At 45.6% G+C, this 23,413-nt stretch overlaps 1 protein-coding gene across 3 annotated transcripts in view; it reads left to right on the top strand.

Moving 5' to 3' along the window:
- Positions 1–5,681, top strand: part of GEMIN4 (gem nuclear organelle associated protein 4) — a 71,968-nt gene extending 66,287 nt beyond the window's left edge. For 2 of the 3 annotated variants that reach the window (XM_068120746.2, XM_068120747.2), the window contains one exon: positions 414–3,450. In XM_068120746.2, coding sequence (XP_067976847.2) covers positions 414–1,537 — 1,124 coding nt within the window. In that variant the 3' untranslated portion in view covers positions 1,538–3,450. Of the gene's footprint in view, positions 1–413; positions 3,451–5,253 lie in introns of those variants that run through there. The other variant, XM_068120748.2, reaches the window with a different exon arrangement.
- Positions 5,682–23,413: the final 17,732 nt, after the last annotated feature.

The following is a 23,413-nucleotide window of genomic DNA, read 5'->3' on the forward strand; positions in this document are numbered from 1 at the left end:
TTGTGCCTTAACCCTTAAAATGCATGTTGTTGTTGTTGTTGTTGTTGTTGTTGTACCTTAACCCTATCTGGGCTGGGCTATTTTGATTAGCGGCACATTGGCAACGGATGAGCTGTGAATGGTGAATCTGCTGTGGTTTGGAGGTTAACACAAACTTTGGTTGGAGGGGGGCATTTTTTATGTAGCCAACAGCACAAATTTTTGTACAGTACTATTGGCCATTGATACAGGTTTTTGTTCAAGCAAATAATATCGAACGTCACAACCTCCTTCCACTTGCCCGTGGGAAATGTGATGTCGAAAGGATCTAACATCACATTATCTGTGCATGCAAACAATATCTCATTTGGTGGTGTTGTTTAATTGCAAAAAATATCTCATTAAAATGGGTGTCGTGTTGTGGTGCTGTGCAGAAAAGACGGACTTGGATCGATCGGTGAAATGGCTTTATCATCGCACATTGCACCTTGATTGGTGTGCCCGCCTGCAGTTGGCACCACTTACAAGCCAACAATTTCCACTTGCTGCTCCTTCGTCCCTCTTCGCCATATGTCCCGTTTTGGGGGAACAACATTGGGCACAGGATGCCAATGCAGAACACAGCTATGGACCGGGCACAGGCTTGTTGGCTTGGCTGGAATGCTGTGCTATGTCATCCTCTACTGTTGCCTGGGAAGTTGAGCATGCTCTGCATCTTGATAAAAATTCACGGGAAGAGGTTTGTGCTTTTGGAAAGGGAATTTTGCTTGCATTGTCTCAGCTGCTTCCTCAGTGCACAATAGCATCTTGGCACCGTGTGCTTAGCCTGATACATCGGCTAGTTTTGCAAGGTGCCCTCTTGGTACCTTATTCACCCAGGCATGCCCGTTGGTTGCCCCTGCTGGATTTACGGCCCTGTTACGGCCCTTTGTGCCTTTCTCAGTTGCTAGTGCGAGTTTTTCAGCTGCTTGTCGGTAATGAATGCGGAAATGCTGGGCGTGTGCTGTCAGTAGGGGGCTGGACACATGCCGCACGCCTAGCTGCGATTACATTCCAGGAGGCCTTGCGCCTTCTGCAGAAAGTTGTTGGAGAGAAGAGTTGGGTTGCAGACTCTGAATCCTTCCAAAAGGTTGACAGAGGGAAGGAAGAGCTGGAAGATTCAACGTTAACTTGTGAATCTTTGCTGAACGGTGATACAGAAAAAACAGATCATTTGTGGCACCACAGAGAGACCCTCCATAACAATGTGGAAGAAAAACGAGAATGTCGTGCCATCAAAAAGGTCGAAAGTGCCCTTCATGCCGAGGTAGCTTGTTTTGCACTTTCGCAGCTATTTGCGCACATGTTGTACCTCATGGATCTGTTACCCCCCGATGCTCGGCAACCCCTTTTCCCAGTGTCATTGGAGCTTTTGGCACAAGCTCAAAGCAGTTGGGCTGTCGGTGGACTTGGCCCTATGCCCAAGGATGAGTTGTGTCAGTACCTGGAGGAATTGATCCAATGTGCACCCTCAGATGTATACAAAGATGCCTTTATGCAGCAGCTTTCACGTTTCTGAGTGCTCATTGGTGGTAGCTATTAAAAATATTCCTTTTGATTAAATTGTTTGGTTACTTATGCCAATTTTGTTTATTACCATAATCACAATATATTTTGCTTCAGTTGTTTGGGTCTTACCGTAAGCATCTTCATGTTTGTCAGCATTGAAGATAAAGCTACAAATGTGATATAAATGTAGAAAATTTTCAATGGAGGGGACTCTGATGGAACTTGTCAAAAGCAGAAATCATTAAAAAAAAATGTGAATGTGTAATCAGTAATCACCATCACAGTTTCTGCATTGCATCCTCGCGTATAAGCAGCAAATGCACAGCTTCAGTGAATTTGGTAACAGATGCACATTTGTCACATGTTTTGCAGCCATTGAAGGACCGATGGGGATGACGTGGTACCTCCACCAATTACCATACTTGTTGGTTTATGGGGCACAAGTGAAAACTGTGATAGTGATCAGGTGTAACAAGGAAATCAGATGCAGGAGGAGGCCATTCGGCCTATCATGCTGTGCCGCACCAATACCAGATTCAACCTCTCAAAACGACAATTTAATGGGGGTTTGGGTGGGTGTGAGAATGTTCTGGGAGGCTATTAGCACAGATGTACACAATCACCCATCCTGCCAATATCCCTGTACCTGTCTATCTCTGATGCTCCCAAGTGCTTATCTAATTCCAATTTAAACCGAACTACTCTTTCTGCTGCCACTACCTTTCCGGGGAGACCATTCCGTGCATTAACTACAACGACACGCGATAGAGCGTACACTTCTGCCAGGCTCAACAGTTTTTGTTTTGTATCCCACCGATAGGCTGGATCTGCATCGAGATATTAACCAAAATCTAATCGGCTTCTTCTCATCAACTACACACTTGTACACCAAGTTTTGTCATAATCTATCCACAACTTTTTGAAAATATCCTGCTCACAGACAAACGGGTGAAAATATAACCTTCGGTGGCGGAGGTAAAGATATGTTGCTGCGTATTACCAAGGGCTCGCCAATACATCCGCTTTTTACGATAAGCTTATTTGGCTAAAGTGTGGCTGAAGCAGAAATTATGTACAAATGTATACACATGTAGTGATTGCATACAATTTCCCAAGCTTTGATAAGTCTCCCATCAAAAGGCTGAAGTGGTATTGATAAAGTTGGACTTGCTAGAACAAGTGAGGGCACAATGCGCAGATTTTTCTGGATCTTATGGACATTCTCTTTGGAGTCTCCAATGGAAGGAAAACTTCGCATCAGCAAACCGAAGCAGAAGATCGGACATAGTGGTAGGGTGGTGGCGGAGTTTTACTTGAAAGGCTGTTTCTTTTGATATAGTCGAATTGGGGGGACGTTTTCTGGTGGATTGAAATGAAGAACTGGAGTGGGGAGAGATGGAACTGTAGTCAGCGTCTGCTGCGATTGGTACTGAGGGAGGGTGAGACCCTTGTGGCCCTCCAATGGTGCTTAGGCTGGGAAAGGAAAGACCGTGAATTGAGACAAGCATGTCAAGTTGTTTTTTTTCCCAATGGTGCACCTGGAAATGGAAAGAAAGGAGGAATTATTATAACTCCTGAACTGTTTGAAATTTGTTGAAAAAGCATTATTGTCGTTAAAATTGAGTCCTTTTATCATAAGGCCTTGAATATAGCTTTAACACAACAAAGTTAGTGTTATTATTTGAAATTAGGATCTGAAAGTTAAATTGCATTAGACCCCTTTGAAAAAATATGTATCTTTTGCTTTTTTTGCTGCGACGAGCAGCTCTGAGAGGACCACGTTGTTGTTGTTCTTGTTGTTGGGGTGCCTTTTTGAATAGCGCATGCGCATACATGGACGTGCGTTGGTATGAGGTAAGAACATCGCGGACTAAAATCGCGATTTGTTTGAAGAAACCAGAATAAATTTAGCAACAAAGACAACATGAATGTTTTCATATCAATCTCGTTTCACAGAACTTGACACAAATTAGGTGTAATTTTTGAATAGCGCATGCGCATACACTCGGACGTGCGTTGGTATGACGTAAGAACATCGCGGACTAAAATCGCGATTTGTTTGAAGAAACCAGAATAAATTTAGCAGCAAAGACAACATGAATGTTTTCATATCAATCTCGTTTCACAGAACTTTTTTACTTTCAAATCACTTTCACCACACCACACCAAACAGAACCACAGAAACAAACCACTGTTTTCACAGAACCACACCCACTTTCAAATCCCCTACCGACCAAGCCCATTTCAAATTATCCCTCTGCCACCCAGAATTAACATTAATAAATAACATTAATGAATTAACATTAACAGAAATAACATTCACGTCCATACATTATATGTAATCAGTTGATGAAGCATGTTGCATCGCAAAACAAAGGTCAAGACCAGAACTGAAAGACAAAAAGACGCTAGTGCATGCGTATAATTTAATGACTGGTCAAATTTGGTAGCGCATATTGCAACGGATATCCTCATGATTCTACACGTCACAGCTGGTGACCACACTGTGGTCATTTTTCTCTTGTTTCTTAAAAATAAAAATTCATATTTGAATTAGGAAGGGTGGTGTTGATGCCTTCATAAACACCAACAGTCTTTGTGCTGTTTGCCTCGCCATTTCAGGCAGTGTGGTTTGGCTATGCAAGTGAGGTCAGACCTTCAATCATTTAGTGCCACAGATATACTATAAACATGAGTTTACCCATCTAATCCCAAATAGTGAGGTACCTTAGTAACAAAAATGCCAAGGATTGTTACACGGTGGACAAAAGCACCATTTTTTTCACCAAAGCTTTGCCCATGTTACAATCAAAAAAAGGGTAAGCTGAAAAAAATCGGGTGACAGGAAGTGTACTTTATGACGTCATAATGACGTCACAATCTACTACCGAGCTCGTAGAGCAAGTATATGTAGAAAATAAGGTTGTGAAGCATTGTGATGAGATTCCAAGTCATGAATTTGACATTTTGAGGGTCAGGGAATTGAAGAGTGATGTAATCAATGACATTTAAGCAACCATAAGCTGATTTGCTGTTGCAGTGACGTCACTATATTCTAATTTTGTTGACAAAAACAAAGAATCTTCGATTATATTGACATAAGTGCTACAATTAAAGTATTTGTCGACATGACTTCTTGTTCTTTTCCATGTAACTAGATTGTGATCTTTAAACTCTTGCAACCGATCAAATTTAGGCCTCTTCATGTCTTTCTTTGTTGAGTTCATTTTGCACATAATTTTAACACAGGGAAAATATACAGTTGTGTGGGTGCAAGTTTTTTTTCCTAATATTTTATGTGTATGAAACATAGTAACTATATCGTTATAACACAGACTATTTCATTGACTAGCCCATCATTTCTTGGAACGGTCACTGTACAGATGATGATAATTTTGAATCATTTTAGGCATACTGCAATGTGTGAATGTAATCCTCTGAAAGTAAAGGAAATTGGGTATCTTAAGCAGAAGGGACGTTTGTGAGGAAATAATCTGTAAAAACCTTAATCTATAGTTTTGCTCATTAATTAATTATCAGAGGTTTCAGTAAAATGAACAGAATTCCTCTTAGAAATTTTTAAATATCATTCTACATCTCACGTAAAATATACCTTTGCAAGTTTACAAAATTCTACAAAACGTGTTAATTTACAACATTGGAACATGTAATTGGTTTGAATATTCTACTTTTTATGCTTACGTGGACTGTACTCTCTAATTTCAGGTCATCATGGATTGGACTGCTCGCATTATCTGCATGAAAACTACACCAGAAAGACTATGTTGTCCACAGAAAGGATTTAAGTGTAACGCCAGAGAAGTATATGCTGCATTCCTGGCAAATGTTGAAGAGTTCAGGAAAATAAATGCATTGCCGCTTGATGTAGAATATGGAGCTGAAGGAACAGTAGAAACTTTTGTGGAAAATAATGCCTCGTGGCATCATTGTTGTCATCAAAAGTTCAACAACTCGCAACTCAAAAGGCAAGTAATGAAGAAAAGAAAACATTAAGCCCAGGCTCCCGAGATGCGACGGTCAAAGAGGCAGTCGGTGTTTGATGATAAATGTGTGTGCATCTTCTGTGAAACAACGAGTGCCCAGAAATTACACAACTTCGAAACATTTGGCGCTGATCAGTCCCTGAGAAAGATGGCAACTGATATGCAGGATGAACAACTCTTATCCAAAATAGCAGGGGGTGATTTCATTGCCCGAGAAGCCAAATACAACCCTTAACTGTTTACCCCTAGAACCACCCTAACTGTTTACCCCTAGAACCACCTTAACTATTTACCCCTAGAACTACCCTAACTGTTTACCCCTAGAACCACCCTAACTGTTTATCCCTAGAACCACCTTAACTGTTTACCCCTAGAACTACCCTAACTGTTTACCCCTAGAACCACCCTAACTGTTTGACGCAATATAGAAACAGATATCGGGCTCATTGCTGTAAAGGTGTTTCCTCAAACACGGAAAGAGAACGAGCAGACGCCAGAGCATTTGTGGAGTTAGTCTTTTAAATCTTTTAAAGATAGTCTAAGAACAATATTGGCAACTGCATTGAATTCCTTCACCTCAGAAACATCTTTTTTTATTTTCTATTTTTTATATAAATATATATATATATTTTTAAAGTCTAAATACGCTCCACGGCTTACTCCTAACTAATTAAACGATTAAAATATATATATAATTGTGTAATAATTAGCTGATGACGTCATATATTGCCCTTCCCATTATCCAATTTTTTGCAGCTTACTTTTTTTCTAAAAGGTATACCATGGAGATGCTTTGGTGGAAAAAATGGTACTTTTGTCCACCGTGTAACGATATTTTCACGAAGGTACCTCACTAAAACCCCCTTCGTTTTAATCACGTGGAATATAGTTCAGGTGAGCTTATGGGATGGCGTGCCGTTAGTCTGTCCATAAACACTTGCAACTTCTCTGAAACTGCTGATGGGATTGTGACCATACTTGGCTCCAATGACCTTTGGATTGCTCGAACTGAAGTTTGTTCATAACATATAGTAAGATGTAATTCACCAAAAATCCGTCCGTCCGTCTGTCTGTCCGAAGGTACCGCAAAAACGGCTGAACCGATCACAACGATATTTTGGGTGGGTAATCCTAGGACCCCCTGGAGTAAAATAGGCTATATTGTTTTTTCCAGTTTTTCCAAACACGATGGAATAATATTTACCGATATGAACAGTGATGTGGCTTTTGTTGAAATTCTACAAATACTGTTTATTCTACGTAACAGGGGAGAGTAGATCGACTCCTGACGAACTCTTCCTATATAAACGTGCGGCTCCGAAGTAACATGGCAGCGTGTGCAAAGCGACTGAGAAACAGGTGTAGCGGCCGCTTCCTTCTTACAGATTCGGTGCGCACTCTTCACACATAAACGTGCGACTGAGAAAGATGTGTAGCGGCTGCTTCCGTTTTGCAGAATTCAATCTTTTTTCAAAATGAGCACCATGTACTGTTTAGATTTTGATGATTTGCGTGTGATATGATTCAACGGATGTTTATATGAATCGTTTAAAATAAAAAAAGCCTACAATTTCTGATATTTTGCCTTTTCATTTGGGCTTCCCAATTGAAGCCCCGCCCATAGGGCGGGTACCGTTACTAGTTACAGTAATACAACAATTACAATACCTCCTCAGACATCGAGTGTATCCGTATGACGTCATCCATTGTCAGAGCACAAGATCTTTTTTTCTCCACGTGCGATGTGAAAAGCGACGCAAAATACCATGTGTTATGGTGTCAAATGCTTTCCTGAATGCGTTGTTTCAGTTCATCAACAGATGGCATGCGATGTTCTGCAACCTTAGCTTTGACGTACCCCAACTGAGGGTTGGCACAAGTGGTCAGCTCAGGACTGTGTGGTGGTCACAGAGGCTGCCAACCTGTTTTCATGATCTACATCTGACAATTCACAAATGACAGTTGGTTTATATGGTTTCATGTGAAGGTCTTCTTTCGTTGTGCGACATAACGATGAATATGAAACACCCAACTCTGCAGAACGCTTCCGTAATGATTTTTTTTTGGAGATCTGAGAACGGATGTTTTAATGTCTTAAATTCCCAAATCACAAATTCCTAAATCACGTTGCACTTCCTGTCGATTGCACTTCCAGTCTGAAATACCTTTTCCCAAAGATGAAGATTTGATTTTGACGGTGCTTGCTTTCCAAAACGCTCCTCAGTCTTACTGCACCTGTTTCATCGTCTTGTTTGTGTTTCTCCTTTCATGGTACCACACCATCGATACCAGCCTCTCTTCCACTGTAAATGGACTGGTGTCTGCCATCTTGGTTTAATGTATAATTTGTGTTATCTGAAAAAACAAGACCGGAAGTCTAACAGCAGCGTAGCTGGGCTTGTAAAATATTATAAACCACAAACATATTGTTACGGATCTCAACGTCGGCCTCTTTCCCCCTTATCGAGGGGGGATTAATCCCCTCGTCTATGACTGACCGACGTGGTCCTGGGGGTATGACGTCACGCCCGGTCAGCGCTGGGTAGGGTATTAGGCCCACCCATCCTATGACCTAAATACCAGCGCCTCTCGGTACGCAAGGAAATACTCCCGCTCACGGCCGCAGTGTAATGGATTGGTTGCGCCGAGCGAAGCGAACTGCGGCGTGAGCCGTTTATCGAAGGGGCTAAACCCGATTCATATGCGTTGGCCGAATCGCGCCACGTACACTCAATTTGGAAATCGCTAAAGCGACCGAATGAGAAAGAAGGAAGGCAAAGGTACAGAAGAACAGATATTTATTAATTATTTACACAACCCAAAGAAAAGAGAGCAATTAAGGTAATATACAGGGAAATGGAAGGAGCAGAAGACACAGTGCAATTATTAGCTTATCTATGCAGTCTTAACTTATACCCAGGGACAAGACACACAAAACAAACACATACACGAATGGGGAATTTGTAAGCAGGAATCACTGGAGGGAGGAGAAGGTCCAAGCCGATGGCAGGGCGGGAAGGTCCGGGCAAATGTACCCCGTCGAGGTCCACGTTCCGGGCTCGAAGCGAACAGCAGCTGGCAACTCCACATCTCCACAACCGGCAATAGGGCCTAGAGGGTCTTGGCCTAATGCTACAATATTAGCACCCCACTAAGGCCTCGTCCTCTCTTGGCTGCTTCAGCTTGATCACGCATCTGCTGCGAAAAGGCTTGTGTCCGCGCTTATATCGCGCATGGCGCGATGATCCGCCAACTCCTATGCCACGCCTCTGGTTTTTGCTCACCTCGGTGCTGATTGGTGGACAAGGCTCTTTGGCTCCACCTTTGATGACGAGGTGGTGCCACGCCCGTGATCCGGTGGCTCCTGCCCCCTCCTTGGCCTCGTGTGCGATGGAGTCTTGGGGTGAAAATGATGGCAGTGAAAACCGCCCAATGCAACGGCGGCCAACGCCGCCGAAAACAGCCCAAATGTCGCTTGCACTTTGAGGAGACGATTTGGGGGAAACTTGAAAGGGGAACTATCTTATTTGAATTCGGTGCAATGTAGAGTCAACTAATGGGAAACACAGCCTTCAACTAATACACATAATAAAGAAATAACTATTTAGAAGGGTATATGATTTGCTACGTGCATGTATATGGACTAACTAAGAGGACGACCTTTGACCTTTACACACAAAACGGAGATATTTACAAGAATTCATAACACTTACAGAGGGTGATATTTACAACAATTACAAATCCGCAACAATATGATTAGCTTTTTAAACAGTCGCTAATGCTGCTTATAACATTAAACAAAGAAATTTGGAGGAATCCCGACATCCATGAGGTAAGTTTTACTTTCAGAACTGAGGGAAGATCTACTGTGGAATAGCAGAGCTGGGCTTGTAAAATATTATAAACCACAAACACATATGATTAGCTTTTTAAACAGTCGCTAATGCTGCTTATAACATTAAACAAAGAAATTTGGAGGAATCCAGACGTCCATGAGGTAAGTTTTACTTACAGAACTGAGGGAAGATCTACTGTAATCTAGATTATACACCACAAGGGATTGGTCCTTACCGTATTGTTGGAAGATCCGAAACGTCTATGCTTTTGATATTTGATGGTCATTTTAACAATCGGTTTGTGTTTCACACTGAATGAAAAACGTAAATGTAGAGCATGGCGATTGTGATATATGACAGGTTCGACGATATGTTCGGCATGAACGACATTGGAATCAAAATGCCAGTGTGGAGAGTCAGCCGCCGGAATGACATCAGACGTAATCACATCACCCTGTCATGTGACAAGATCCTCAGCTCTGATTGGGATACGTTTGAGGGACATATTTACATGATAACTACATAGAAGACACTTAAGGACAGACAAACACTGTTCTAGACTGCTTTGCCCTATGCGCTATGGGCTACACCATGTGAATAAATATGAATGAATGAATGATCGTTTTAAGGCCATTTTCCCCGCTAGAGCGGGGGTTAGCCTTGTGGGCCCCATGACAATCATGGTTCCCTGTTTGAGGCAATGTTTTTATGGCCGAATGCCCTTCCTGATGCCAACCCTTGGGCACCTCTTACGATGCGCAGGGATACGGTGTACCTATTCTAACCGGGGTACACACTGGGATCATTCATCCCAGCAAGCTGGTACTCAATTTGCCGATCTCGGAAGGATGACGGGCTGAGTCAACCCCCCTGGCGTTAATTCAGCGATCGACCGGGATTCGAACCCAGGATCCGAGGATCCCAAGCCAGCACCCTAACTGCTAAGCCAACACCAGGACTACGCCATAAGAAAACGAAATACTTGATGTAAACAAATCTTGTACAAGGAGCTAAAATCGTGTTCTGAGACGGATATCGGAGACGAAAGTATTAGGATTTGGTTCCAACGTTCAAGATTCTACATCGACCTTGAGGCCCTGGTCCAGCAGACAGCATCGATAACAAGAGACCATAGCTTGAACTGATTTAAACATGGAGCTGGATTGGATTTCGTTTCGAAAGAACTTATATAGTTTATCTTTGGAATAATTGGTTTCATCGTTCCTCAAGTGGTAATGAGTTGGAAGGACTATCCAATAAAGTTTCAATCATTTCATTCCGTGGTTCTTAACCTGGGTTCGACTGAACCCCAGGGGTTCAGTGAGCCAGTCTCAGGGATTCGGCGGAGGTCCTCCGAAACCCATTGCAATTTGTTTTTTTGTTTTTTTAGTTTTGTATCAATTTTGAATCAATGTGTAATTACGCTTATTAATATTGTTGCGGTTTTGAGTTTGTACAATAAAGGTTAATTTCCCCCTCATAGTTTAGTCACACTACAACACGTAGCCTCGCGATAGTTCAGTTATTTCTTAGTATGTGTAAGCATAATCCTTTTCCTGTGTTAGTTTTGCGTTGAGTAGAATAATGAGGGTTAGGTCCTTTCTTGCCTTATGCCGCCTTTATTGCCTTATGCCGCCTTACGCCTCCTTATGCCGCCTTTGGCTTTTTCGCGCAAATTAACACCAAATTAACACCAGGCCTGCCAAATCGAGGCAAGACCGAAGGAGGGCGGAGGAGAAGCTGACGTTAAGCATGAGCCGCCAATCAGGGCTCGAAGGGAGTGGTTGCATCACTGCGTCACAAGGCGTGGTTAGAACATTCGAGAGAGCTAAGGGGGTTGGCCATATAACCCGTTGTGCGAAGTCACCACCGCAGTTCTGTGGAGGGAGGCGCTTGAACTAGTTCGAAGTTCTGTGAGTGTTGAGCAAGTTACGAGTTCTGAGAGAAGACGCGCATGAACCAAGCTATAAGCGCTCTTACCAATTAAACATTGGGTTGAGCTTGAGGCAGAGCCTCTATTGGGTTACGCGAGTGACAGCGCGCCGGTAACTAAACGCGCTGTGGAAAACCGCCAAGCCTGGCGAGAGACGCGTACATTTCCCTCCCGCCTGCCTGCTGTGCCCGTTGTTCGAGAGACGCGCTGCAAGGATCCCTTCCACCGCCTGCTTGCCTTCATCGCGGGACGTGCTGTCACCGGGGAGAGCCACGCCGGGCGGGGCCGTTCCTGGACGACCAAGGCAGCGCGTGAACATCATCCTACCTTCATTTCCCCCTTGTGAGTGTGATCGGGCCCGTGTCTGGGGTTAAGTTTAAGACTGCCCTGTGTCTCTTCTTCTACCGAATCATTGTACATTGTGTAAATAGTAATTAAACCTGTATTCTTCCTTTATTCAACCGTTTCGTCTTTTCCATCATTGACTAAGCGTGGTACGAATAGAACCGCTCTAATCGGGTTCCAATACTAGAAAACTGCACGGACCACGTGGTACGCAATCCGCTCGGTGTACTCAAATTACACGTGGCTCGTGCGAGGCTTGCTTCCCCGCTTCCGCGGCGGCGCAGGTATTTAGGTACGTGCGAGAATTGTCCCGAAACCCTACCTTGCGTTTGCCCGGGAGAGGCGATTCAAGTCTCTCGGTTGCGCCAGCACAAAAACAACAGGGTGCTTAATCTCCCCTTGGTAAGGGCAGGAAGGGCGGCGAAAACCATAACATTTGGTGTCCGGGAGTGGGATTGGACCTGGAGTGCGCTTCACGCACTCAAAATTACGAGTGGACGAAATTTAGTTATTAAAACCAAATTTATATTCGTACCATGGCTAGCCAAGGTGGTCGAATGCTGGTGGGAATAATGGATAAGGTAGAATTAATGACCCAAGACCAGGAGAGACATTTGGTAGTGGAAGCTGATAAGGGTGCGGCAGCTGGCAAAGACAATGCCCACGCCTCGCACGTGGCGGCGAAGGCCAAACCCGTTGTGCAAGTGAGTTCCAACATACAGTTGCTCATGACACAAATCATAGCACAAACGAAAAAAATAGAGGATAGGATGAAAGAAATGGGGGACGAAGCAAGGTGTAACATGGAGGGATTGGAAAATAAAATGGGTGGTCAATTGGAAAAAATGAGGGTGGCGTCGAAGAAATAAATAAAAGAAATGGGGGAGGACATAAGGCGCGGGTTGGGCGAGGAGGTCGCAATGGGGCACGACGAGGTGACGCGGTGTGAGGAGCGTGTGGAGAGTGAGGTAGAGCGAGTCACAGCCAAGTTGACGGGGCCTATGGAGATCGCGACGCGAGAGCGGGGTGTCGAAGAACCGACGGTCGCCGAATTGGACGGAAAAATTTTATGCGCGCCGGCGGTCGTCGAAGAAATAATTGAAATTAAATAAACAATTGGGGCTGAAGAGACGGGAGAAATAGAAAATGAATCACAGAGGGAAGAAATGGAATGCACCCAAAGTTTGTATTTGCACCGTGATGTCGGGCTTGCTAACTCAATGGAAAGTTTACAGGTGCTGGCGGAAAAGCCGTGGAAGGAGGACCCCGAGGTGAGTAGGAATAATGGCGCGAATGTGTTTGGTGCGAATGGGTTTTTGGCGCGCTTGGGAGAGAGACGAAACCCGGGAGGTTGCGCAAGGTCCATTGTGCGGGGTACGAGGGCGACTGGTGCGCGTGTGAGAGAAAAGTGTGCGCCGAGGTGTGAGCGAGAAAAGTGTATGACGGAATGTGCACGAGAAGAGTGCGTGGAGAAAAAGTGTGCGATGATTGGGGGTGTAACAGGAGAGTGCACACCCGTGGGTGTTACAGACAGTGTGTGGGAAGTGTGTAACAGGAGAGTGTGTTACAGAGAGTGTGCAGGAGTGCACACCAGAGCGTGTTGCAGAGTGTGTGCAGGAGTGCACACCCTGGGGTGTTACAGAGTGTGTAACGGAAGAGTGTGCACCAGGGTGTGCGATAATGAAGTGTATGGAAGGCATATGTGCGCCTGGTTGTGCGGTAGAAGAGTGCGTAGAAGAAGAGTGCGTACTGAAGTGTGTGAGGGGCGTGAGTGCGCCTGGGTGGTGTGCACCTGAGTGTGTAAGAGAAGGGTGTGCACAACAGTGTGTAGTAACGGGATGTATGGGAGGCGCGGGGACGCCTGGGTGTGTGAATGTGGAGTGGGTCGCGAGTGGTGAGAACGCGGCTCAAGCATCGACACCGACCGGGGTAGCGTTTAGCGTGACGGATAGCCGACGTGAGCCCCCGGTGAGTTGTGTGCAGCAGGGACCGGCGGGGATCGGTGCCGCGGCGGTTTCACAAGGACCGCCGTGCACGACCCATGCTGGCCCCGCACTGTATGGTTGGTGCCACGCCGTGGCGGCAAAGACAATCGGCGAGGTTCAAGGGGAGGTTGGATATTTCGAAGCCGCGCACCCTGACGGGTGCGGTGCTCTGACCGTGGGCGGTTGGGTCATCGTGCGTGGGACCGTGAGGCCCCGCGCAGGGATGGAGCCCTGAACCTCGGCCCATCCATCCCTCCTCCCTTGGATCGAAAATGCCAGACAGACATCCCATACAGGCGACCAACCAACCCCATGGATCGCTCGGCCTTTCGAAGCCGAGCTGTGATGACGTATTTCCACACGGAGAGGCTCAAGTGTCGCGGACTGATGAGGATAGTGTACCCTACATGGGGGAATGGTAGTTTAACCATTCCTCACACAGCCAGGGCCCATGAGCATTAGTTTAGGGGGATGGCAGTGACAGGCACATGGGGGTACCAGCAATCGTTACCTCCATGGGGCACCGAAGCTAGCCGAGGGAGGGCTAGGATAATGATAGGGATCTAGAAGACTTTAGAGACGAGAATTATGTCGTGACATTGTACCTATAGTGGGGACGTAGGTAGATTAGGTGGATGTTAATGACAAAGGGAGTGCATAGTTTAAAGGGAAGACGGGGAAGCACGAGTTTTAGGGGAAGCAGTTAGATAGATGATACTGTGTGTGTGTGGAAAATAAAAGGAATTGTGTTTGAGGTGTGCGAGGAAAGTGGGGTGTGAGCACAAAAGGTGTGTGAGACAAAAGGTGTGTGCAAATAAGTAGTTTGGAATGCATGGTGTGGAATAAAAGGTGTGAAATAAAAGGTTTGGAATGCTTGGTGTGAAGGAGTGAATGGGGGGAGATGGAACCCATTCATGGACGCCCGGGGAGGGTAGTGTAAAGCCAGGTAGAGGGCTTAGGCAAAATTTGTATGGATATTGATACCTGTGGTGCGGGTAGTGGCAAAGTAGTGCTTTGGAGGGTGCGTGAGACTGTGGAATGGCTGGGCGTGTGGTTTAATTGGTGCGTATGGTTATTGGGGCACTCCGCCACTGGTAGTTTGTCGGGCAGGTTAGGCCGCAGGTAGGCTCTGGGAGCCAGTTCTGGTAGTTGTGAGTTGTTGAGTGGGGCCCGAGGATCCAAGGGCAGAACCCGGGTTGCCCAATGCCAAGGTGGGCATCAGGGGGTAAAGTGCCAGGAGGGGCCTTCCCCAGTTTAGGTAGTCGCAGGAGCCGGTAAGCTCGGGTGGTGACTTCAGTGGGGGAGGTGCGCAGGTAGTTGGACCTGCTAGTGGAGCCACACGACCCAGCCCCAAAATTGTGCAAGGGCACAGTATGAAAATTTGTGGGAGTGAGACCCAAATTTCAAGGGCACCGCAGAGTGTACAATGGGAATTCGGTTTTTAGAACTACATAGTTTAAAGATGGCCGATTGGCAGGGTACGACCCCGGGTAGGTTAAAAGTAAATGTCAATAGTGTAGTTAGGAGAAGAGAAATCCCTTCGTGCCATCCACAGCCATGCACCGAGGAGGATGAAGCTCCACACCAGGGCTCTGTAAGCTGTTTGAGTAAGTGAGACGCATCAGGACGTAATGAGACATTCTGTTTGTTCCATTCCTTCCTTCCTGGGAGGGATTGGGAGACGAATTTGGATTAGAGGGGGATATGGGAGACAAGACGTAGAGACGAGTTTGTAAATACAAGGAAGGGCTAGGGTAGTGCAAGCCGACGATGGGGGGTACAAACGGCTAGGGACGAGCCTGCTCTGCTCGCTCTTCTGCGCCCCTTGTGCTGCATTACCTTGTGTTGCTGTGTACCTTTGCGTCCTTTCCGCTTTGCTGGTCGTGCTTTGTCTTTCCCCCCACCCCAGGTCCATTTTGGAGGTGGAACTGTGCAGCACCATCGACCTGTGCAGCATCCTTGCTGCACCCTTGTTACATCTGTGCAGCCGAACTGCGTGGCACTTTGCTGCCCTCCTTGCTGCCGAACCATCTTGCTCTTCGGACCACTTGTTTGGAGTGGCATGAATGTCACGCAGTCGGACCACGTAAGGTTGGCCCTGCTTGGCAAAGACAATAAACGCATTTGTTGTGCATTTTTATTATGGTGTGCTCAGGATGAGAAGATTTGTAAGGTAGATGGCCCTGAAGATCAGGAATGGCCTGTATGCTGCTCCGGGGGCAAGCCGGTTTGATAGGCACACAGAAGAAGCAAGAAGCAAGCAGCAAGTGTTATGAACTTATGAGTGTGTTTTGTGTTTTTGCTGTGCTTTCTCTCCCCTCAAATCTTCTCTTTCAAAAAGGACAGGTCCTGGGTCATAGAATTGTAAATAAATTAAGTTTTCTGTGCTTGTAAATATTAAATGCTGCCCACCGTCTATGTGTTTAGTTTGACAAATTCCGGATTCGGTTAATTGTGGGCGTGATTCTGTTAGATTAGCTACTCAACGCAATAGGAGGGACATATTTAGTGTTTTAAAACTGTCGCACCCACGGGTTAGAGTAAATGTTAGAGGGAACCACAACTATATGTGACATGTAAAAGTAAAGTTAATTTTCCAGATCATTCTCAAAACCGGTCGTTCCATTTTTCTTCGGTTCGACTCGGGGACGAGTCTGACGAGGGAGAGGGGTAGTGTTGCGGTTTTGAGTTTGTACAATAAAGGTTAATTTCCCCCTCATAGTTTAGTCACACTACAACACGTAGCCTCGCGATAGTTCAGTTATTTCTTAGTATGTGTAAGCATAGTCCTTTTCCTGTGTTAGTTTTGCATTGAGTGGAATAATGAGAGTTAGGTCCTTTCTTGCCTTATGCCGCCTTTATTGCCTTATGCCGCCTTACGCCTCCTTATGCCGCCTTTGGCTTTTTCGCGCAAATTAACACGAGGCAGGCCTGGCAAATCGAGGCAAGACCGAAGGAGAGCGGAGGAGAAGTTGACGGTAAGCGCGAGCCGCCAATCAGGGCTCGAATGGAGTGGCTGCGGCACTGCGTCACAAGGCGTGGTTAGAACATTCGAGAGAGCTATGGGAGTTGGCCATATAACCCGTTGTGCGAAGCCCCCGCTGCAGTTCTGTGGAGGGAGGCGCTTGAACAAGTTCGAAGTTCTGTGAGTGTTGAGCAAGTTACGAGTTCTGAGAGAAGACGCGCATGAACCAAGCTATAAGCGCTCTCACCAATTAAACATTGGGTTGAGCTTGAGGCAGAGCCTCTATTGGGTTACGCGATTGAGAGCGCGCCGGTAACTAAACTCGCTGTGGAAAACCGCCAAGCCTGGCGAGAGACGCGTACATTTCCCTCCCGCCTGCCTGCTGTGCCCGTTGTTCGAGAGACGCGCTGCAAGGATCCCTTCCACCTCCTGCTTGCCTTCATCGCGGGACGTGCTGTGACCAGGGAGAGCCACGCCAGGCGGGGCTGTTCCTGGACGACCAAGGCAGCGCGTGAACATCATCCCACCTTCATTTCCCGCGTTGTGAGTGTGATCGGGCCCGTGTCTGGGATTTAGTATAAGACTGCTTAAGACTGTCCTGTGTCTCTTCTTCTACCGAATCATTGTACATTGTGTAAATAGTAATTAAACCTGTGTTCTTCCTTTATTCGAACGTCTCGTCTTTTCCATCATTGACTAAGCGTGGTACGAATAGAACCGCTCTAATCGGGTTCCAATACTAGAAAAATGCATGGACCACGTGGTACGCAATCCGCTCGGTGTACTGAAATTACACGTGGCTCGTGCGAGGCTTGCTTCCCCGCTTCCGCGGCGGCGCAGGTATTTAGGTACGTGCGAGAATTGTCCCGAAACCCTACATTTGCCCGGGAGGGGCGATTCAAGTCTCTCGGTTGCGCCGGCCCAAAAAGAACAAGGGTAAGGTAAGGGCAGGAAGGGCGGCGAAACCGTAGCAATATTATTATTATTTTGCTATGTATGTTACGAACGAATGGAAATGTTATTTGTAATTGTATTCCCATCCCATTCATAGTTTCTCTGGTCTGTGTTTAAGATAAGTTGTTTCACACTGACTGTAGTAAGTTCAATCAATGAGCAACTTGCTAATTATTCTGTTGATGGTGCTTACTTGCTTACTTACTTACTGGATTTTGGACTTTGCAGGTGTTCCAAAATTCCAGTGAATAGCCTCGATTAGCTTGCCGTGTGCCGTGCGTCATTGGTCGCGCCTTACTTTGGGGTTTCTGATTAACTGAAAAGTAAGTTGGAAATCTTTGTGGATATGTAGGGCGGGTTCAGAGTTATATTAAAGTCAAAAGTGGATGGTGATTATAAAATATGATTGAATTACTCAGAAAATTAGGTGGAGGTGATATAACTCCTTTTTGTCGCAATTCAAAACGAACAATTCGCAGTTTTCTATGTAATATTATAATGGGATTTGAGGTGACAGTTGAGTAGATAATAAATCCCGTCATCGTAACTATAAGTTATGTTTTCTTCGTTAAAATTTCTCAGTTTTCAGAGGGGTACTGATGTGATTACATTTAAGCATGTTCCTTTTTTAATTTTTGTCATATAATTATTTGCTCGAACTCAATTAAGATCAGTTTGTTACTTTTTTTTTTTTTTTTGCAGTATGTGGACCAAAAAAAGGAAGTGGTCAGAGGATTACGTGCGGTACGGGTTCACGTGTTTGACGGAACGTGACAGAAGTCAGCGTCGTCGATGCATGCTTTGCAATGTCCAGTTGAGCAACTCCAGTCTAGCACCAGCAAAACTACGGGAACACTTCAAAAAACTGCACGGCGAGGGGCAGTACAAAGACGCAACGCTGGATGAATTCAAATTGAAGAGAGTCCGATTCGACGCAAGTGCTACCTTGCCCACTCTCGGCTTCATTCCATTTGGCAAACCGATCCTCACCGCGTCGTATGAAGTTGCATACCTGATCGCAAAGCAGGGCAAACCGCACACCGTTGGCGAGACACTCATCAAACCGGCCGCATTGAAGATGACCAACATCATGCTGGGAAAAGCTGCTGAAAACAAGTTCTCTCGTTCCACTCTCAAATGACACCATCAGATGCAGAATCGACGACATGAGCGACAACGTCCTCGCCCAGGTAGTTGCAGATTTAGTTGCCCGACGAAATTCAGTCTTCAAGGGATCCGAGGATCCTGGGTTCGAATCCCGGTCGATCGCTGAATTAATGCCAAGGGGGTTGACTCAGCCTGACATCCTTCCGAGGTCGGCAAATTGAGTACCAGCTTGCTGGGATGAATTAATCACGGTGTGTACCCCGGTTTAGAATAGGTACACCGCATCCCTGCGCATCGTAAGAGCGTGACCAAGGGTTGGCGTCAGGAAGGGCATCCGGCCATAAAAACATTGCCTCAAACAGGGAACCATGATTGTCATGGGGCCCGCAAGGCTAACCCCTGCTCTAGCGGGGAAAATGGCCTTAAAACGATCATTCATTCATTCATTCAACTCGATGAGACCACCGACGTTTGGAATTTGAGCCAGCTCTTCTTATTTGTGCGTTATGTCAAAGGAGACGAGATCAAGGAAGACTTTCTGTTCTGTAAGCCTCTCACAACAACGACGAAGGCAGCTGACGTGAAGAAGCTTGTGGACGACTTCTTTAGAAGCAACGGCCTCTCGTGGAACATGGTGTCTGCAGTTTGCCCGGACGGAGCTCCAGCCATGCTGGGATGCAACTCCGGTTTTGGAGCGCTGGTGAAGGCCGATGCACCACACATCATCGTCACGCACTGCGTCCTGCACAGACACGCGCTGGCATCAAAAACCCTGCCTCCAAAACTGGCCAATGTTCTGAAAATCGTCGTTGAAACTGTGAATTACGTGCGAAGCCGTGCTCTGAATCATCGCATCTTCAAAGAGCTGTGCAATGAAATCGGCTCTGAATTCGAAGTCCTTCTCTACCACTCTAACGTTCGATGGTTATCACGAGGGAAGGTAGTGAGCCGTGTTTTTGCCTTGCGTGTAGAATTAGCCCTGTTTTTGCGAGAACACCAGCATTGCCATGCAACGCACTTCCAAGAGTCAGAGTTCATCCTCGCCTTGGCGTACTTGGCTGACATCTTCGACGCACTCAATCATCTCAATTGCCAGATGCAGGGCGGTGGAGTGAATGTCATCGAATCTGAAGAAAAGCTGAGCGCTCTCCAAAAGAAGTTACCGTTGTGGAGGCGGCGAACAGAGAACGACAACTTCGTGAACTTTTCGCTACTGGACGAGTGTGTGAGCGGGATCGAAGATGAGTCTGAAGTTGGAGGCACTGTTGTACCGGGGGAGCTGAAGCAAGCGATTGCCACACACTTGGATGAGCTAGGAAAGTCATTCGACGGCTACTTCCCCGACCAAGAGCAATACCCAGCATGGGTGCGGCAGCCGTTTACTTTCGACGTTGCAAAGGCAGATGTCAACGACCAATACCTCGACGACCTCATCAAACTTCAGCAGAGCCAGACTCAACAACAACTCTTCGGCACAACAACGCTCTCAACGTTTTGGTGCCACCAAATGGAAGGGTATCCTCACATCTCTAAAATTGCCCTTGAGATCCTCACGCCGTTCGTTACAACGTATCTCTGCGAGCATGCGTTTTCAAAACTGGTGGACATTAAAACAAAGAAAAGGAGCAGGCTTGCATGCGAAAATGATTTGAGGGTGGCCCTTGCCAAAACAAAACCACGCATTTCCCAGATCGCCTCCCGAAAAGAAGAACAGAAAACGCATTAAGATGCAATTCTTCTTAATTTTGTTTGTCAAATTTGAGGGGTTCCGCGAGTGTTCGGTGGGTTTCGTTAGGGTTCGGCGCCTTTAAAAAGGTTAAGAACCACTGATTTAATTGAATGGAGTCCAATTTATTTATGCTATGGAGTCTACTCCTAGCAGCACATGACGAACTATTTATTCGTGGCGATCACACTAATACTAATGTATTAATAGTAATACTAGTAATAGTAATAGAACAATTGATCACAAACATTAGTTATTTGAAAAAGACCCAGGGATCCAAATTCATTTACGAATTACGTAATAGTTAATGAATTTGGATCCCTGGGTCTTTTTCAAATAACTAATGTTTGTGATCAATTATTTATTATTTATTAGACATTTACACCGACGATGTTATAAAACCAAAATCATGTTTCACCCCTGATAATTTCCATTGCATATTTAGCTTTTCCAACACACCAACGTAATTTCCACGGAGGGATATAATATGGAGAGCCAATTGGCCACCTCGCAGCATTAGCCGCCGTGAAGCCACCGGAAATAGTCTGGCGGCCATATTGGGAAGCCGATCGTAAGCCTGTCAAAGCAAAGGCGTGGCGCACTGATGATGCAGCTGGAGCGAATTTTAGGACCGCCGACTATTTAATTAATATAGAATACTAATATTTGAACTGATATTCGGGCTCAGAATCCCGTTCTTTAAGGAAATGGTGGTCATTAAGTTTGAAGTTGGTTCTAGACGCATTTTTCCTGGGGAATCCAATGGTTTAGAGCTTGTTTGAAAAAAAAGTGCCCAAAATTACCGCTCGGTGTTCTTTATCGTTCTTCTCATGACCCAATCACCCACTAGTAGGAATAAGAATCCTGACATGTTACACCCCTGTTTAACTCCTGTCTTCACCTTGAACCATTCTGTTGTTTCACCTTGGTCGACGACCGCACATTGAAAGTCTTGGTAAAGGGCTTTTACAAGGTTCACTAATGTTCCAGGTATGCTGTATTTCTTCATTATGACCCAGACTTTCTCTGGGCAAGGAGTCGAAAGCTTTCTAGAAATCTATAAAATTGAGGTACATCGTCGTTTGCCATTCTTTGGCTTGTTCTATAATATTCCTCAATATAAAGATCTGATTTGTTGTCATGTTATATGATGTTACTTAATTCAGTCATTATATTGTAACTAAGATGTGTATGTTTCTATTACCGAGATGTTAGAAACCACGCAGATATAATGATAACCAGAGTTTATTCTACACTGACATGGGTCAGCAACACATCAACAGTGAGTCAGTCACATAAATGACATGAAACGCTGTCATGTAGTTAACCCACACAATTCACAGTTAACCCACAAAACACACCCACACCATGTAGAGATGAGGTCGCTCTTATATTTCAGCTTGCTCTGGTGTTGCCTCACTGGTGAGCAAACAGGACCAGTTTGCAATATTTTTTCCTGATGCGCTCTTCCTTCATGTCATCATCGAGTGTTCTCACAACATGATGGAAACGTATCTTGCTGTATGATTGTGATACAGAATGTATTAAAGCAAACACATGGTTGCTGTCTGCCTCACAGTCAAACATGTGCCGATCCAAGGAAGCAAATGTAGACCGACCGACCTCAGAAAGGACAGAAGTGGAAATTGCCACTCTTATCCCACTTTCACGAGGCATTTTGCCATTGCTTACAGCCAGGAGCCTCTTGACACAGCGTTCAGTCGCCTCACAGACACGAACAACACTGTGCGAGGGAACTATGAGGCCACCCCTGTTCTTGGTAACAATCAGGCTGTACATTGGTGTGGTTTGCCATTCTTCGTTGTTACTGGTCAATGCAGAAAGACATTGGCTACACTTCAGAGTCTTCCTCACCATCCTCACCACATAGCCGGCAATATAGCCAACACATGACTCTGTAAAGATGGAAAGTTGCTCAAAATTTGGAATATCCGCATAGTCGTGGTCCTCTTTTGCCGGCGATCTCAGCTCCAGGTCGTATCGTCTGGCCACCAACATGTCGTGACTCTCGTCAGGCACAGCCTGCTTTGCAACGCACTTGAAGGAAGCCGCATTCAGGATTCTGGTTGAGTCCTGTGCAGAACAGTTCCCACTTGCAGACTTGATGTCATGTCGCATCAAGAGGCGCTTATATGCGGCAACAAACTGCCGGGCCGTTGGGTTATTCCCACTTCCACATGCAATGCGGACCGCTCCAAAGAAAAGTTCAATGTGGTCTTGGCTCATTTTGTACGTGAGCAGGTATCGCAGGGGAGATGAGGCAGGTTTGACATATGTGAAATACAAAATTTTGACACTCTCTATGCAGATCATGAAACCAATGAAGGGGGTTTTCAAACGCGTATTGGTCATAACTTGACCATTCATGTTTTTGATGTTGGACAAGTAACTGTAGGCAGTATCCAGGAATGGCAGGAAATGTCCTTCTCGTGATGTCATGAGTGGTGCCTTGTAGTTTCGTGCCAATGGATTGCGAGAATTTAGAATGTCAAACAGTTTGTCCAATGTTTCAATGTATTGGCAGGTAGCCTCACTGCCCTGAAATTCTGATAGTTGCAAAGTGTCCCTGCAAAACCGAATTGCATCTGCCACACTAGTGCTCAATGTCTGAGCAGCTGTGTCCACCTTCATGACATTGCTCTTCCACTCGATGTGTTTCCGGGAGAGCTTATTTCCCAGACGCAAGCCTTCCCTCTTCTGCAGATCAAAGAGTGCCTGGATGTATTTCCACGCGATGAATTTTTTGTTGCCATCCTCCATCATTTTCATGGATCCAAGACAGTTTCTTGCAAGTTTAAGCATGTGACATGCATCGAGTGCAACACAAATTTTCTTTTCGGGATTTGCTGGGTGGGGAAATGTTGGTTTCACATTCTGCGGCGTGATGTCGGCACCTAGCTCACGTAACATTGTCAAATGAGCGGACGGTCCATCGCAAGTTAAGGAAACCACCTCTGCACCGATATCATGCAATTTTAGTAGACATTGTGTCACCAAATTCGCCTGTTCC

This window comes from Myxine glutinosa, chromosome 6 (genome assembly GCF_964187855.1).
Source record: "Myxine glutinosa chromosome 6, kmMyxGlut1.1, whole genome shotgun sequence".
Lineage (NCBI taxonomy): Eukaryota > Metazoa > Chordata > Myxini > Myxiniformes > Myxinidae > Myxine > Myxine glutinosa.